The following is a 19,050-nucleotide window of genomic DNA, read 5'->3' as shown; positions in this document are numbered from 1 at the left end:
GCTCCACGCGTCCCGTTCCGGCTGGGAAACGCGCTCCGCCCGGAACCATCGTTTCCTCCCTCGTTCCCCTCACTCGCAGCCGGAAGCCCCTCTTGCCCCCAGCGGCCCCCGCAGAAGGACTCGCCGTCGCCCAGCCAGCCGCGGCCTCAGCCCTGCCCGCCGCAACGCGCTGTGCCTGCGGGGGAACGGCGAGAGGCCGGCCTGTTAGAGCGAGGGGAGAGGTTTCTGCCCGGCGCGCTTATAAACGGTGAGCTGCCGCGGGAGGCCGGGTTCCGGGGGCCGCCCCTCAGGTACCGGGGGGCCGCGGCGGGGCTCGGGGGGCGGGAAGCGGGAAGCGGCCGGGGCCTCGCTGGGGGCTGGGCGGGCCCGGAGCCGGCCTCGGGAGCTCGTCGGCTCCCAGATCAGGGCAACAAAGTTCTGTTAAAGCGTCTTCAGGCGTCCCTGTCTGCTTAAATCAAGCCGTTATTAAGTTAGCAGGGGGTTAAGGTGTGCTTCTGACGAAGCACGCGCTGGTCTTTTTTCTTTAGGGCGGCGTAAGAAACTTTTAGCTGGGGTTTTTCTTTAGGAAGAGGAGCTGTATGGGAAGGCTTGATGACAGATGCTTTGCTTTTCCTAAAATACTGAGGCCTGTGGGTGTTGTGTGTTGTGCTGGGATGGGTTTATGTTGACCGGTGTAATTTGGCAGTTTCTTTCCAGTCTTCCACAGTAACGTGTTTATTTCTTATCCTGATATCTGCAAGGAAATGCCTTGTGCTTACCTCGGAACCTCACGTTGCATTGCCGCTTTTCCATGTGTGTTTAAAAACAAAATAAAGTAGCTTTTGGAAGTCTGACCCACTCTACTTGTATGTCTTCATTCGTTGCTTTCAGCCAGAGGTCAACTTCTTACTGTTTGTTCATTGTGAATCTTGGTCAGAGTCTGTTTCCGACCTTGTGATGCACGTAATAACCACTAACTGTCATTTGTGAAGTGCAGTCCTTCAGTGTTAGTACTTATTTGGTGAGAGCTTTCAAAGTTGACTTGAAGGAAGAAGGACGTTTATTACTACTTTTGTTGTTTTTAAATGAGTTGTTCTGGAACACTTCTTAATTATTTTTCCCTTTGAAATTGCTTAAGTAAAATGCTATTTTAACAAATGAAGCTGTAAACTCAAAAAAAAAAACTCAAGGAAAAAAAATTCTCTTGCAGTTGTAAGGTGCTGAAACTTAAAACTATCATAAACCACAGATAAAGACAAAATGTCCTCTAGAGGGAGATCTTGATGCCTTTATGTGTTAAAATGTTAGTAGCTGTGTTCCAGTTAAGCATTTTGATCAGTTGGAAAGGGTCTGATGTTGATGAATGTGTATGTCTGAATAGGGTTTGTGCTTACCAACTTTGTTACAGAATGCAGACCGCAGCCTGTGATGTAACTGTGCTGTAGGTTAAATAAAACCTGCTCATTTTAATTCAAATAGATCTCATTCTGAAATTAAATTAGTAATCCTTACAAGTTCCAGCATACTGCTCCAGCAGCAGTGTTTGTAGGACTTTCATTTGTGGCATCAACCCTGCAAATGCTTACGGACATACTGCCTTTTGGACAGCAGTCTCAATCCAGCTGCTTTTGAGGGTAGCTTCTCCGACCTAAATTGAAGATTTCAGAAACTGATCTGGAAGTGTTGTAGGTTAAATCATTGTAGCATGATGAGTGCTCACAGCTGAGCAAGAAAACAAAGCAGAAATAGTTTCCCAGTTAATCAATCTTAGTAACTGAAGGGTAGCCGTGCTTTTTGATTGCAAACAGCAGAGGTTAAACATTATTTTTGCAGACACCATCTATGATTTGAATGTAGTTAAACCATGCATGTAGTCCATATGTGCCATACAGATTTTTAGAAAAAGACTTTTCTGGGATTGTTACGGTGGTAAATTATTCCAGGTCCCACATGCAATCTCAGTGTGTGATTTCTTTTTTCATAGAAGTTTTGAAAAAGTTAGCTCCACAGTAAACTTTATTTTCTATAAGTAAATGTGAACAGTGAATTCAGTGTAGCTTCTGACCTATGCCTGTTACGTTAAACTAAAGGCTGTGTAGAGCTACCTCTGGATGTAGTTGGAAAAATTCTTTATCCTGTAAGACTACTGAGTGGATCAAAAATACATTTACTGTTTTTAGTTGCCAGTTGAACCCCTTCATGCTTAACAGCAGGGAGGAGTTGAAAGAAATAGTTACTGTTACTCTCAGTCCAAAGTACTTGGAGTATTTGTGTTATTATAAATGAACATCCCAAACCACTGCATAATTACACTACCCTCTTGTTTATGTGTGAGGAGGAAGGAGTTCTACTGCAAGTAAGGTGGAAGTGATTTGCAGTACTTACGGTGGAAGTTTGTTTTCCTTTCTGTACTCATTTTTTCCTTGTTTTGCGGTATGCAAATGCATCTCTGCAATGCATTAAAAATGTATGCAAAGTGCTTGGAGGCAAATGATGTTGCACCATTGAATGTACAGATGTGCTGTAATAGAGGAATACATTCCAGGAATAAATGGGAATAAAATACTTAAGGATTTTGTTAAGAAAAGCATATTTATATCTTTAAGTTACATGTAGTGTAGTGTCCATAATAGATTGTGCTCTGAATGGTCAATTTTTTTATTGTAGATCGTTGCTTTGGAGGATTCCAGCACTGAGATTTCTGGAGTCTGCTATATCAAGCCATAATGAGTTCATCACTGGTTGCTTATGATGATTCAGACCCCGAGGCAGAATCTGAAAAGACTGAAGTCCCCAGTACTTCTAGCAGACAAACAAGCCTTCCGAGTTCTTCTCTGAATCCTGTTCAATACTTTGCACCTGGTAGTTTGAGAACAAAATCTACATATGAAATGCAGCCTACTGAGAACACTGACAATTTTGGCATAAGTATTGTTTGTGAAGATCTCCCCGAGCATTATGCACCGAATAATAACACTGATTTGACATCTCCTTATTGTAGGAGAGCATACTCTAGCCATACTGCATTAAGTATGCCCTACAAAAACTACGAACAGACATCAAGCTCTTCAAGAAACTCTGGAAATGGCACTTGCCAAAAGCGAATGCATAAAGACAGTCCTACAACTATAAAGGGAATTAGACCATATATCCCCAAAAGACTGCGTCAAGAAAATTCCAGTACCGGTGGAAAAAAAGAGTGTGAACAGGGTGAAAGCTCAAATTGTCATGTGAAGCTAGACGTATCAAGAAAACAGACTATGAGAAAGATATCTGAAATAATTAAGCCATATTTGGGATCCAAATATAAAGTAACTGAAATCCCCAAAAGCTTGGTATTTCATATGTTTAAACACAGCAGTCCGGTTAATGAAATCCAGTGGTGTCCTGTGCGAGAACAAAGTCACATGCTTCTCTCAGCTTCTATGGATAAAACAATCAAGGTAATGTAAAACAAGATGGTTTTTGGACTGATCAACTAGCTTAAAAATACTGTATTAAATAATGATCTTCTTGGAACAGCATCTTTTTGGCAGTGTGTTCGGTAGTTCCACCATATTCAGAATTGGAGGAGATGCTTTTTCGTACCAGACCTGTTATGAAGTCTCAGCTTAATGCTTTAATGTACCTACAATCCTGTTATTTCATAATGTGTATTTTTTTTGTATTAGATATGTTTTAGATCTTAATTTAAGAAGTTGGATTTCTACTGGGTCATATCTTTTAATTTGTATTAGTGTTAGGTTGTCGTTACTTTTTCCCTATCTAAGGTTGCAGTGGCCTTAAGCACTGTGGTGCAGGTTCTGCCTTCAGTCACTGAACAGCTGACTGCCAGCACTTTGCCAGGCCCAAGTAACTACAGCTGCAGGTGCTATGCTGGGTCTTGTGCATCTTTCCTCTGAACTAGGATGACATTTTACATTGCAGGAAGGTGTCCTCTCATGATCTAAGGGAATCTTTCCACTTTAAGTTTGTTTCAAGGGTTAACTACTCAATACTTAAGTGTATTTTCCTTCTAACTTTAGTGAATTTGGTTTCAGTTCTTTGTTAATTTAGTCAATCCAGTAAGTCTTACTTCTACTTGCATAATCATGGGATATCCTGAGTTGGAAGGGACCCACAAGGATCATCGGGTCTAACTCCTCGCTCCACGCAGGACTACCCAAAAATCAGACACTGTGTCTGAGAGCAGTGTCCAAACACTTCTTGAACTCCATCAGGCTCAGTGCTGTGACCACTGCCCTGGGGAGCCTGTCCCAGTGCCCGACCACCCTCTGGGTGCAGAACCTTTTCCTAACACCCAGCCTGACCCTCTGTCACAGCTCCTTGCCATTCCCTAAAACTTTCTTCTCAAATTCAGAGCTTTAAGTGAATCTTAGTGCTTAAGAGGCTGGCAGAACAGTCTTTGTATTAGCATATTTCTAAAAAAAAAATTAGAGGAGGGAACTTTAAAATGTAATTTGAATTCTGATTTGATATTGGTCTGCCATTTAGATCCCCCAACCCCAATAAATTCTTACTAAAATTGAGTTTTCTTTGCCCTTTTGCTATTTATTTTTGTACTAGAGAATTGAGTTTCATTTAGTTTGTCTTTTACATGATTCTTCTTATCTTAGTGTTGTTTCTTTTCTTTTCCCTTCTCCCAGTTTTGCCATGGGGCCCTGTGAAATAAGTGCTGATTTCACATCTTTGAAGCAGTGGTGTTCTTGAATCTCAGACATAGCTCTAGTTTTTTTTCTTTCCCTCCCTAATGTCTATTAAAGCACTGGTGTTCACAGAAAAGAAAAACCAGGACCTATAGTATGAATTAAACTTCCTCCTCTCAATGGCTTAACTTTTTAAACTTTTATTCTCTTAATTTCACTTCTAGCCAGCACAACCTGTCATATTAGTGAATTTTGAATACTTTGACCTGTAAGGTAATTCTTTCCAAATATTTTTGCCCATCTTTTTCATAAAGACAAAACAGAAGAAAAAAGTACACTTGTTTTTCTTTGCAAGTCTTCCTTAATATACTGAGTAAGTTAAATCTTGACTGCTATCAGAACAACAACCTTAGAAAGAAAATATGATATGCAAAAAGTGCTGTTGGATGTTTTTGGCAAGCTGCATTGTATATTTGGGTTGTGCAAAATTATATGTACCTTTTGACTTCTATATGTCTCAGTTTGACTTTAAGCATGTGTATGACATTTTAAGATACTGCTTGTTTACTATCCCAGAGCCTTACTTCATCTATAATTACTTTCACTCACCATTGTACTAAACTTGGTAAAACAATATAAATGAAAGTTGTCATTGCTATGTAAAATTATTAAAAAAAAAAAAAAAAAAAAGCAAGTAATAGCCTGTCTGGTTTTTATTTTGTAAACAGGAAGAAGGGTATGTTCTTGTATTTACTAAAGCAATGTTTCCACCCCTGCTTGGAGGCAGTCTTTAACAGTTAAGCTGTTATTTGAAGGAATCTATTTGCTTTAGGTGCCCCAAACTATAGCAATTAAGTGTAAATGGAATATGTTAATATTCACCACCCTTCAGAGTATGGGAATCTAAAACATCAGTAAAGTGACTACGTAACTGTTATGAAGCCTATTAAAATGCATCTCAGTACTTTGAAAGGTAAGCTGTAGAGAAATACCTAGAAAGAAATGCTTCTTACTGCTGTTTCTTAATGAGATTGAAGATTTAAGGTATGAGCAGTAACATCTTTGAAGTTTGTACCTTTATACAAATACCTTTCGAGCCAGTAGAGGGCACAGTTAGATTAAACATTGTCTTGATGTTACGGAACTAATTTCTCCAACTTTCAAGGGTCATGAGCCCATAAGTCTCTAATGACTATGACAGCAGTGGTTTCTCTTCTGGGAATTTTTTTGGCTGTCTGCCATTGCCTGGAGTTGTCCATTTTCTGGTGTAAGCATAAAACAAGCAATTGAAAACACAGATGTAAATGTACTATTTTATTTATTTATTTTTTCAATCCCATACCTTCCTTCAGCTTTTCCTTGTGTTGTTTTCTTCCAAGAACACCTGCTTGGAATTAATAGTTTAAATGCAGGCAGTGGAAGCTTGTTCTTTTTTCCTTTTAATGGGAATATCCATGGTAACAGACACTCAGGATGTCTGCAGTATTTACTTTGAGCATCTGATTTGGATAAGACTCAACAGTTAGAAGCCTAAAATCCTCGTACAATTGAGACAAGTAGGTAATCCAGAGCCACAAAACTTTGTGCTTCCAGTTAATCATGTGAATAACTGAAAATTAGTATTTTTGTGTAAGTATCTTGGATTCAGTCCTTAACTTCAGCCTATACAGCATGATATTTACCGTTTGAAGATATCAGTCCAATATCAGTGGAGATTTCTCAGAACTGAGAGTTCTGTCTAAGCAGATCAGACTGTGGTGCTCATAGATCTTTTTATTTAATCAAAACTAAACTATACTCATAAGCAATTTTTGTATTATTTGGCCAAACAGTTTTGCATTTTTATGTTCTTCTGTGTTTAAATATTCTCCTCTTAAATTTTTCATCACAAACTAAGAATTTTCTTTTCTGGGAAAGGATTTTTTTTTTTTTAAGCATAAAGAAGAAGACAGCTAAACCCAAGTATTTCTATCTTAATTTAGAAATCTTAGCTTCTTTATTCCCATATAAACTATTATGAATAAATCATTACTGTATATTTTATATTCCATATCACACAGGGATATATCTGAAATATATAAATGGAACTGATTATGGTTTTTTGTATTATGTATGTATCCTGTTTAAATCTGGGAAGATAAGTCTTCCTTTTATGTTTGCCAAGTTTAACTAGTGTGCACTTTACCATCTTCTTTATGAATTGCTGTAAGTCATACTACAATGTTTGCAAAAATTGAGTTGATGTTTTCAGTCTGTTGACTGAAGAATAAGCTAGTGTTGGGAAAGATAATCTGGAGCGCTTTGTGTAAATGTCTTACATATTTAGGGAGGAATGTTTCCTAGGATTTTGTTTTTCCATAATACGTGTTTGTTCTTAATGATTTTTATTTATTTATTTATTTTGGTGTGTATGGCTGCATTTAAGAAAACAATCAAACAAAACAGTGATCAACTGGTACTGTTGGAAAAAATCAGTTACCAGCTCAGCGGCATAATACTCCAGAGTAATACTCCTACCAGCAGATGGGGCCCTTCAGTATCTTAGAAAAGAATGGTAACTTTTTAAGGGATGGTAATTTTTCTTTTAAAGAATGGGAGACTTTAGTGTTTGCCTCCATTTTGTGTGTTGAAAGACATTAAATTTAAAGTTTATGCATGTGTTGCTAAAGATACAAGTAAACTTCATACAGACTTGAAAGTAAGATGCAACTTCATATGGGAAGCTGTAGGTATTGTAGGTTAATTACCCACAATTCTTCCAATCCAGAAGATTTAGGAGAAACCTTCATGCTTTAAATCTGTAAGGAAAGAAAGAAAGGTTATATTTAGGCTTTGGCAATAGTCTTTTATCCTCAATTTTCTTCAAATGTTGAGCTTCCCCTTTCAAAGGGGAAGCTGATAGGTTTCCTGCCTCTTTTGCCAGTTACCTAGGTTGGAAGCACTGATTCAAATTAGTGTGGTAGTGCTCTTCTTCGCTAATGCATCCTAACTGAATATTTAGTGGCTTTTGTTTCTAGTTTAAGTATGCATTTTAAGGATTCTGAACTTGATTGTCTTGATGTTTGTCTAAATGGATTCGATTCTTGGGATAATACTTTTTCCCTATACCTTTTGTTTCAAAAACTGCTCTAACTGAAATTTAGGCCACTTTGGTTTTGTTGACTTAAACATAAAGGTTGTGATTTTAATATCTCGGTTGGTAATTTTTGTATACATTTTGAGACTCAACACAGTTATTAAAGCTACCTAAGTTTTGTAGTGTGGATATTCAGAACTTTCTGAAAATCGACACTGTTTAGATATTTCTGGTTTAGAACCCCAATTACAGAATCCTAAATCACAGGTTGTCATTGAATACAGCAATTTGTCTTAAGTAGCAGGGTCTAGCCCAGCGGTCAGTCTCTAGTAGGGTCAGTAAGTAGATGCCAAGAGAAAATGAACTTGGCAAAGATTTATGGTGCCTTTAAGTCCTCCTCTAGCCAATGCTCATTTGAAAGTCAGGGGATTTCTGAGCTCCAAAGCATTTAATCTTTGTAATTTCCTAACTCAGTAGATCTCTGCCAGATACTTCTCTGGTCTTATGAGACTATCTTGTCTAAGGGTGCTAGCTCCAGGGTGTTATATAACTTATACTGGTCAAATCTAATGTATGAATTTTGCTTTCTGGAGTGAATCAAATACTAATAGAACCAGCATTTTTTATTTTTTTTCAGATTTTCAAAATCTTTTATTCTTTTGTGGCTGTGTATTCTGCAGGACAAAGATGGCATAGTAGTATATTCCACGAATTTGTTGTTCTTGATCCTGCTGTATCAGGCTGGAAGCAGTGGAACATGATAGCCTCTATTCATCCGTATAACGTGTGTGACACTGATGGTGGCAATAGAGATTTCCTACACATTACTGTTAACCCTATGTCAGAGTAACAAGTTCTGACATTTGTTTTCAAACCTCCTGCAAGCAATTCATTTGAAGGAGCCAGCATAGGTACTGTTCCTCATTGTTCTGCTACATGCCTGTCTGTTAATAAGGGACTGAATTTAGGCTGCCAGCTTGCTTCCTATAAACTCACGCATAGCTGTTAGATGGTTATAGCCTTGTCACCACTAGGCTAGATTCAAGCGGTTCACTGAGCAGGATTAGATACCATGCTGCTAGTACCCCAAGCATTCTGATTTTTAGATTGATTTTAAAATCTGTGACAATGCTCATTTAACTGTAGCTGATGCACAAAATGAGATTTTGGGGAGACTTTCTCTTAAATGCACACATTACACTTTAATCGAAAGAACTTTCAAAGTGATCTGTTCAATGTCAGTGCACTTCTAATACTGTATTGTAAAAGTAACAAGAAGTTCTTCCCATTATCTTGGAAGTAGCAAAGAAACTCATTTTGGAGAATGTACTGCTTACCTAGGTGTGAGGGAAAAAAGCATTGTCATTCTCATGTTGAAGAGGCGACTAAATAGGCTATTCTGAAATACTGAAGCTGACTTTTCTTAATGGTGCCTTGTTCCCTCTTCTATTTAGAACTATGTATATCTTTTTTCCAAGGATTTTGAGCTCGCTGATTATTAGGATGAAAGTATGCTTATTTGATACCTGTGTGTATAGTAATACGAGTTTCTTGAGTGCTGAAAGCCTTTCTCTATATATCTTGGTCTTTTTCTAAGGAAATTATTTAATATAATTTTTGCCCATAATGCTTATTTTATAAGAAAAGGGACATCGTGCAGGAAGGAGTGTGCTTGACCATGAACAAAAGCTTCTGGCTGTGATTCTGTCTGGGTTATAATACAAGTCAGGAGGTAAGAGCCAGCTCTTAACCAACTGTTCTGCAAAAGCCATTAATGCAAGTTGATAAAGAACAATTCGGGAGGGTGGTGGATTTTGGTATCTTCATCACAAAAATGTTGGTGGGGTTGTTACATGTTTTGGTGTGTTAATACCTAGATACGTTTGGAGATCGTTGTTACATGGAGATTTATTTTTTTAATTATTTTCTTGTTTCTAGCAATGCCGTTGTCAAGGAAACGGAAATCCTTGTAATGCCTTTGTTCACTTTCTCAGAATCCACAGCTGGAGATGACTTATATAGTTTTTAATATGTTCTTAGTAGTTGACACACTCTTGTGCCTCAAAGGATTTTTCAAAGGAGTATGTTTCTTTGAATATAAACAGCAGCATCCTGATCTCTACACTGTTTGGTAGGCCACTGTTTTCTTTCCTTTTTCGTTAACAAGAACTAAATTCAGTACTCCTTTAGACTGGAATTTATCCTAATGCTTGCACAGAAATTCGTATTAAACAAACAAAAAAAGGCAAAAAAGCAGTGAATATCTCAGCTTCTGGATTATGTTTTCAGTTTTGTAAGGGCATTTGTTTTACTTCTGCGCTGGGTCTGGCTGGGATGGAGTTAACTTTCCCTGCAGCAGCCCATACAGTGCTGTGCTCTGCATGTGTAGTTAGAACAGCAGTGGTTTCACACCAGTGTTTTGTCCACTGTTGAGCAATACTGGCACAGCATCAGGAGTTTTTCTAATCTCCCCAGAGCCAGCAGGCTGGGGGTGGGCGAGAGGTGAGGAAGGAACATCACCAGGGCAGCTGACCTAAACCAGCCAAAGGGATATTCTGTGCCATATGGTGTCACACTCAGCAATAAAAGGTGGGAAAAGGAAGAAAAAGGGAGGGGTGGGCTCTTGTTGTGAAAATGTCTGTCCTCCCGAACAATGGCCAGATGCGTTGAGGCCCTGCTTCAAGGACGTGGTCAAACGTCACTTGTTGGTGGGAAGTAGAGTAATTCCTTTCCCCTCTCTCTGTGCTTGCACATGACCTTTGCTTGCCTTTTTTATCCCCTTCCCCTCATTTCCCTTTTCACTTTAGTTTAAATTATTAATAATTTTCCATTAATAATTATTTTTTCCTTCAATTAAATTATCCTTTTCTCAATCCGTGAGTTTTTTCCTTTCCTCACTCCCCCTCCTCTTCTGAGGAGAGGGAGTGAGGGGGAGATTGTGGTGGTGTTCAGCTGCCTAGCAAGGTAAAACCACCACAACTTCATGCTTGGAAATGCCTCCTGAATTAGGGTCTCTGTAAGGAATACTAGAGGAGTACCCCATGCTGGAAGTGGTGTCTCAGTGAGATTTTCCTGTTTTATGGCTATGCTTGAAGATGTAGCTTTGGGGAAGAAGAGCAGGGGAAGAAGGATACTTCATGATACTAAAAAGATACTTTCAAAAGAAGTGGGAATTACTTAAAGAGCAGTTCAGAAAATAAAGCTCTTCTGAAAGCAGTAGAACTGATGGAGTCTGGCTGTGTCTTGAGGCTGGCTAGCTGTGGATTATCTTCAACTTCTCCATCCTTCAGGGCTTCTGCAATGTCTTTACTTTTTTTATTCAGCTGCTCATTTTGATTAAATCTTGAGGGGCAATGAAGTCCTTCTGAGACCTCTGAAACTTGGTTGAGTTTGAGGGGTAGGTGCAAAGTGACAATGGGTGAGATGCACCAGAGATATGGCTCTTGTGGCAGTGTTACTTCACAAACCTTTCTTTCTCCAGGAACCCAAAAGGATGGGGTATGACTCTTGAATATCCTTAAAATGTTGTGGAAGAAGAGATTCTGTTTCTTCATGTTATATAGAAGGATGTTTTTGGTCACTCATTAGTTACAGAAATATCAAAAATATTAAATGTTTTCCTGACTTTTTCTTAGAAACCTGTCTGTCCTGAATTGCTGAGCTTTGCACTTCCTTCCTGCTAAGAGCTCTTCCAACTGTTTACTGAATGTCTCTTATGTGGGCTTTAGCAGACAAGTAAGCAACCTTGTCCTCCCCCAGCATAGCCAACCCATTAGCAGAGGAAAATGTCGGTGCCAGAGATGGCAACAGAGCAGTGTCCCTAATGAAGCTTAACTGATAATGTCATAAATTAAGCCCTCCAATTATATGTAGGATCTCTGTGGACAGCTCTATGGAGCAGAACATCATCTGAAATGGGAAAAGCATATTGTGTTATCTCCCTTCAGATGCTTCAGTAATATTCCTGGTCAAAATGTTGTGATTTTTGGAACTTGGAAAAAACAGAGGTAGAATAGTTTTATGTTCTCAAGTTACTTTAATGCATTGTGGGAGTATCAACCTTATCACTGGTAGAGAAATTCCAAATGTTTCTACTGTTTAAAAATATAAATAACACCAGTGTAAGTTTGCTTCTTTTCTAGAAGTCTTGCTTTATAGATGCCTCTTACATACTGCTATATATATTTAAAAAAAAATCTGCTAACAAAACTACAAGACATCTTATGACGTGGATTCCCTACCTCTCTTGGTCTGTCAATGTTGTCAAGGAAACAGATCTTTGAGAAGCTTTGCTCTACTTTTTCAGGTTCTATAGAGAGATTACTTGTGTTGGATTTATCCAGCATCAGGAGCAGAGGCAATTTGCCTGAAGTTTCTATTACTTATGTATAATATGTTTTTGTTCTTGTCTCTTTTTTCTTTTTTAAAAGACTTTATTTTTAGCATGTATAAAATTGCTGCATCTTTAAGCTTATAATATCAGTAAATGTACCAAAGGTCGTTGCCTTTTGATTTTTAGATGAAGCCCAATAGAACTTTAATGACAATCTTATATATTTATGCTATAAAGACAAGTGTTAGTTATAGATTCCCTTTAAATTAAAGGGAAAAAGAAACATTAATAAAAACTTTGTTCTTTTAGAGATCCTGCTTCACTACTGTGGAACTAATGACTTACCACCTCCTATCATACACATCGTGTTTCATTGCAGTAATCCTCCATCTTCAAAGAAAAATGCATTTTGTGGCTGGTCTGGAACTGTTTGATTTGTCTTCCAGTACATGCATGATGGAATGTGCAGACTTATTTATTTTTTAACTTTAAACCCAGCTGCTTTTTTTTTCTTCCCTAGGACATATCTAAAATGCAACTATAGAAACTTTCTACTTTCCAATTTTTCAATTGGCTAATAGATTAAAGATAATGGGGTGGGAGAGAATGAGAAATAACGAAGACCACACATGCTTGTATGTTGTACACATGCCAGCTGTGTAGCATCTTGCTTTATAAAGTAAGATTTTTGAATTCACTCTGTTCTCTAGGCTCATTGCCTTTTTCTAGATTAGCATTTCCTTACTAAAATAATTTTTCTTATTCTGAATGTTGCGATTAGTGGCTGGAATATAATTTTTGCCATGTGAGCAATATGTCTTCCTTGATGATAAGCTTAAGGCTGTTGGTGGAGAAATAGCGGGCTGAAGATTCAGTTAGCGGTGTTACTGACTGGTTATTGAGGTTTCTGCATGCTATATATAGAACTGGCCTGGAGCTGCTCAGGGAAAAATATAATTTGTAACTACAAACTATAAGCAGGTAAAGCTATAGGGCTGTTATAGTCCTACAGCTTAATCATCTCATATACAGATAATTGAAAAAGTCCTCCCAAAAGTGCTTACTTTCTCATAAGGAAATTTCTCTCATAGTTTCGAGTCAGCATTTAAATTTGAGAACTATACATTTTTTTAACAATGTTTTCGTATTTGTGAGGAGAAATAAGTTGCTAATGTAAGGGCATTAATTTAGAGAGGAATAAGCATGATAAGGTGATGTGCATTACTAGTTGTATATTTCTGATGACTTATTTCCTTGCTGCCTTGTTGTTTTCCTTGCTTTCTTTTCTGTGACTGTCAGACTCCCTAGCCAGACTTTTCATGTCTTCTTACTCTTTCTTGACGATTTTTCTTGCTTCTTATTTCCTCTTTGCTTTTTCTGGAGCTTCTAGCTGCTTTCTGCCCCAGCTTGGTGTTTGTGATACCAGCTTAATCAGCAAGCGTTATCTGGAAGACTTTTGTGTAATTGCTTGTGTACACAAATGATTTGTTTTGTATCTCATTTAACCTTTTCCATGTACTGTGGGGTCTAAACTCTTGTAGTCAACCTGGCTGTAAGTAGGACTTGATATTCATAGTTTCTTCTGTAATCTTGCTGCTGTGTGATGGATTTGGGGTATACCATTGGGTGCAGCTGGCTTTTATTACTGAAAAAAAATAATAGTTGTAATGAAAAAGTGACTTGAGCAAGCCAACTGATACATGGTTGGAAGTTGGCTTTCAGATGGTTATTTTAAATCATTATCCGTACACTGTCCCTCATAGTTAGATATTACTTTAAATCAGCATGAGTAATAAAGATGAAGCAACTGCTTCTTGAAATAAGAGTCAACCAGTTTATGTTGTTGATGGGACAGAATTTGCTCATAAATTGGGATTAGGCTATTTCTCGCGGGTAGAGATTTGTACTCAAGTACATCATTATTTTTAGAACTGTTGTAGCAATGCATTATTATGTGCTATACACTAAGCATGTGCACTGTTAGCAGTATCTGGCAGGACCGTGGTGTAGAACAGCTGCCTTTCATCTGCTGGTTTGGTTTGGCAGAGCTTGGCCATAGCTGTTGTCCCTGCTGTGTCATCTTCTCCCAGTGGATCATGTGCAAGGAGACAGCTTAAATTGCTTCTTTTAGGTTGTTGTGTTCATGCTCATTTGTTTTATTGACTGCATTAATAGAAAAGATGGTTATCTGATCATATTGATATATGTAGCTGTATAAAAACTTGTAGAGTGCCCTTTGGTGAATCACAAGTTTAATATAAACACAGTAGCATAATATAGAAATACAGTCCAAACAGGTATGTTTTGAACTTAATAGTCACTGTTTAACTGAAGCTTAATGTAAAAACAAACAACTCCCCCAAAGGGTTAGTAAATGGCAGTTTTCTCCCTCTTGTTTTCTGAAATAGCTCACATGTCAACAGCAAATAGATATGCAGTGTTTCAGAAGCTGGGAGTGTAGTTGCTAAGACTGTACTTATTCTCTGAATAGAGCATCATTTCTAACTCTAGTAATGGATGTACAAAATCTGCAGGGTGCAAGAAGGTCTTTGAATGTATCTATCCAGGCCTTAATTACCCTGTAGGAATTGAGGATGCTTACCACAATGTACAATTTGCCTCCGAAGTGCTCTAAGTCTGAAATTGAGGTGTCTTAACACTTATGAGGAATCCCTACTTTTAAAAGAGCATAGATGTATGTGACTTGGAAGTGATTGATGCTAATGAATATGATACATTGAGGTGAAAGGAAAATCAGATTATTTAATAAATGGCTATAGCAATTTAGCTAATCATCTCCTGGGGAGTTATAATACATATACTCTTCTACTGGAGTTCTTCTCCTTTGCCTGCTGGCAAGATACTGATTGCTTAAGTGTTTTGGGCACAATTATTAACTGCTAGTGACCACTGCTGTGACTGTGCTTTTAGGTATTTTGAATCCGTTATCATTCTTAATGTGCTATTATTACTGTGACATCAATGAGAAACAGCCAAATTCATGCCATGTTATTCTTCTCCTATACAGTACAGCAATAGAAAATTTGGTGTTCTGAAGTCATCTATAATATTTATTTGTCATTATATATTAATTTCCCTTGAATTACTTGAATTACGTGCATCAAACTGCTCTGCTTTAACCATGTCATCCCAAATATGCTTAATATTGTGTGTAAAGTAGTTTATTTATCTGAAGTGAATTTTGTATTCTTTCTCAAGCCAGAAACTTAGTATACATTGTATACAGTTAGGGATGGGGTTTTAAGTGCTTTTGCTGTACTTGGCTTCTCCTTCTGCCAAAATATTTCCCACTTTTCATATTATACAACAAACCATAGCTTAAATTGCTAACTGATTTACAAGTATATTGTAATTTCTGCTTTTCTCTTCATAGTTTTCCAGGAACTTTCCATTTGAGATGCATCTACAGGGTTAGCTGTATTACGGTGATTAGTCACAGAACACTTAAAGGGTAACTGCAGAACAGGTGGGAATTCTTCCCTTTATTTTGGTGTGTGAGGGGAAGTTACTTCTCTTGTGCTGTCTGCCCAGCATAGATGTATAATTGCTATCTTGCTTTTAGGTGGCTGAAAAATTAATCTGCATGAGCATCTTCCACAGAGTTAATCATCTATGGAGTGATTATCCCTGAATCCTTCTGCACAGTAAAGAACAAACTATGTTAAAAGATGGCAGTCCATGGCAGAAATACTTTGTTGTGAAAATCAGAATCTCTGATCAAGCAATATTTTAAGTATCCTTTACTGGAAAGGTACTTATTTACAGATTACATTACAAACAAAGCTCACATAAAAGGCAAAGGTTGCCTGTTTTCAGAGGGGAAACAGAAAAAAAAATCTTTCTAGCTTGTGGTGCTTTTTTCTTGGCTTCCTGTCTTATTCAGCATTTGGTAAGAATACCCCTTCTTTTGCAAATAGTGGAATTTAGCTAAAACAGATTGTTTGGCACAGATAATTAAAATATCACATGAAGTCTGATCATATGAATCTTACTGTTTGGTCTGCTTTGTCTCAACTGTTCTTGCAACTTTTGTTTTATATTCTGGCTGAAAATTTCTGGTTTTTCATTCAGAGTGCCTAATACCTAGTGTTAGACTCCAGGCTCCTTCAGTATCAGTTTCCATATTACTTCAGAGATTACTTGATGTGGATTTTTAAATGATTCAAGTAAGTAGCACGTGTAATCTGCACACTGGGTTATGATCTGCATGGTACAATACTGTCATGCCATCTGTGTAGAGGAGATGAATTTCCATAGTGAAAAACATGTTTTAAAATGTTGTTTTCCTCTTAATTTGCTGTAACTTCTGTCTTGAGTATCAGAAATTTACACATTTATTCCACTGCAATGTCAAAAGTTATCTTGCCATAGTTCTACAGAAATAAAACAGGAGAACAATACTAGCGATGTAGTTTTGCTTCTTATTTACCCCTTCTATTTCCTAGCTGGATTGTTCTAAAAAGCAATACCCCTTGGAGAGTGCCCAGCTTCTCTGAGGGGATTAAAATCTTCAGTAGCTTTAAGGACGTGTACCTTAGCAGCTGGCCTTCTGTTAATGCCTGCTTGGATGACCCGACTTGCTTCAGGCTAACGTTTGCTTGGTAATGTTGGTGTAACGTAACCTCCTGCTGCTGGTTTTATTCTGCTGACCGCTTTGTGTGGGACTAGAATTGGTTCACGCACAACTTTCTTTCTGCATTTTTGTGCTATATATCATATTTCATCCTTGTAGTTTGACTGAATTTGTTTTCCTAATGACCTTGACTCAGCTGTAAACAAGATAGAAGAAAATATACAACCTAATGTGGATGTTATCCTTAGTATGCGTAGTAGTGTACTCCTGGCTTCATGACAAGTATTTTCAAACAACTATCACACACATCAGTCTTATGAATGTGTGTGTAATTAGGGGAGATCAATCATTTTTATTTTCATTTCCATCTGATGGTGTGAGGAACTTATTTGTAACTATCTCTTCTGAGAAAACAATCTAAATTAGTGTTTTTATGAGCTTTTGCCTGAAGAGGAGTTTCTTAACAAAAGCCACATACTTGCATTTGAACACACATTCCCTACATTAGCAGGTAAGCAAAGGTATCCAATTTTCCCGAGCAACAAAATACTTGATTACAGGTCTAATGATAGTTTAAGAGGTGTTTTCAGATGTGCTGAAATCAAGGACTTGAAGCAGATGAACTTAATTATCTTTGTGAATATTCACAATCGCATTACGTACTTTAAATGTCACATTTGGAAATAGTGCCTCATTGCTAGTTAATTAACAATAATTACTCAAGGTAGTACTTACATTTCTGGAATTTCTTACTGACTGTGAAAAATTTGTTTTGCTTCTAAAGGTTTAGCTGTATAAGAAGTAGATTTTACTTAATGCATTCTTAAAGTGTTACTCTTGCTTAGCCCCTCTGTTCTTTTTACATCTTATACTGCTGCATGAAGAATCAGCTGGTCCATTCTCTTTGCTCTGCTACATCTGGGCAATGAGTTTAACACATGAACTATGGTGTATATAACTTTCTTTTGTTCTTTTTTTTTTTTTTTAAAGCAAGCAGTTAAACTTAGTAGAAGAAGAGGAGAGAAGCAATAGAAAATTAGACTGGCAGTGTAGCAATCCATCATAAAGCGTTACAAAGGTGTGTTGACACCTTCAACTAAAGAAATATGGTTTATGATAATACCAGAAGGTTTTTCCAGTCATAGTGCCTATGCTCAGTATGTTGTTCTCTGTAAGAACTGCTTTTCTTGGCAAAGAACATCATACAATACAAGGTAGCTTAAACCGCAGCCAAAAAACCCCCTACCTCTTAGATCCTAGAAAATCCTCCCTGTTCCTGTTCTCAGCTTCCCTCTTCCATCTTTCTTTTCCACCTTTCATGTAGAAATTTAGTTGAAATGTGAAAGGATTCCCTTTAAGTCTTCTCCCTTCCAAAAGAAATCTATCTTTAACAGTGATAGTTTCCTTGTTTGCAGCTGCACACTTCACATGTGCACGTGTGTGTGTGCGTGTATAATATTTTTAAAGAGCTTAAATTAACAGAAAGCCTCTGTTGTCAATTAGGCTTATACTTACAAACTGGCTGTTCTCTTTACCTGAAGACTTGAGCATTTCCTGTGTGAATGAGGTGTCCCTTGAAATCCTGGCAATAATGTATAACCTACTTTACATAATCATCTTTTTTCTTTTTTTTTCTGTAAAGTACATAAAATGCTTTATTATTAAGTTTTAAATTCATGACAGCATTTATAATGTGGAAAGCAGATGTTTGAAATCTCAGGCATCAATTTAAAGCTAATTCTGAGAACAGGAAGAGAAGCTACTAAAATTTAGAAACAGTCATGTAGATTAATTAAACTAATTATGTATGCATTGTGTGGGGGGAATGGAGATGCCTTCATGTACCTGTAGTTACATTCAATGAAGTGATGAACGTTATTTGGGGTGTTATTATTTTTAAAAAAAAAAGTAATGGGATCACATGGACAAGAATATGAGTGACAGGAAGCTGAAATGATAAAAATGAATTAGCTTGTGGAAGGGTCCAACATGTTATGTGAAAATAATACTGACAGTAGTGGAAGTGCTAACACTTCACTGAGGAAACTTCCCAATAGTAATTTTTCAGTTGTAGAATGGCCTGGAGGAAACAAGCTTTTCACAACTAACAGTTTTTAATTTGAAGTATTTGGAGAATATCATAGACTTCATCTAACTTAATGGTAGTGTTCTGAATGTTGAAGGACTTTCTATATTTACATTTCTATGTCACATAGGTTGAAGCAAAAAAAAATACTTATTATTTCCCCCCTCCCTCTGTCCTTTATACATGAGGGACTCTTTTCTTTGCTTTTTAAGACTGGTGATAAATCTATTCTTGGGTTGTTTAAGTACAAAGTCTGGATTATCAAAACAACAGCTAATGCAAATTATTTTGTTGTTCTCCTTTAATCTTTAAATTATTCTTTCTGTAGTTCTACTG

General features: G+C 37.4%; 1 protein-coding gene across 3 annotated transcripts in view; it reads left to right on the top strand.

Annotated features, from left to right (window-relative positions):
* Positions 1 to 105: 105 nt before the first annotated feature.
* Positions 106 to 19,050, top strand: part of WDR25 (WD repeat domain 25) — a 66,181-nt gene continuing 47,236 nt past the window's right edge. The window contains exons 1-2 of one of the 3 annotated variants that reach the window (XM_040557231.1): positions 106 to 247; positions 2,647 to 3,422. In XM_040557231.1, the coding sequence (XP_040413165.1) occupies positions 2,706 to 3,422 (717 nt within the window). In that variant the 5' untranslated portion in view covers positions 106 to 247; positions 2,647 to 2,705. Of the gene's footprint in view, positions 291 to 336; positions 793 to 2,646; positions 3,423 to 19,050 lie in introns of those variants that run through there. The other 2 variants (XM_040557230.1, XM_040557232.1) reach the window with 2 other exon arrangements.

Source organism: Cygnus olor, chromosome 5 (assembly GCF_009769625.2).
Source record: "Cygnus olor isolate bCygOlo1 chromosome 5, bCygOlo1.pri.v2, whole genome shotgun sequence".
NCBI classification, from domain to species: Eukaryota; Metazoa; Chordata; class Aves; order Anseriformes; family Anatidae; genus Cygnus; species Cygnus olor.
Note: the sequence above shows the minus strand (reverse complement) of the source record. Positions and strands in the feature narration are given on the sequence as shown.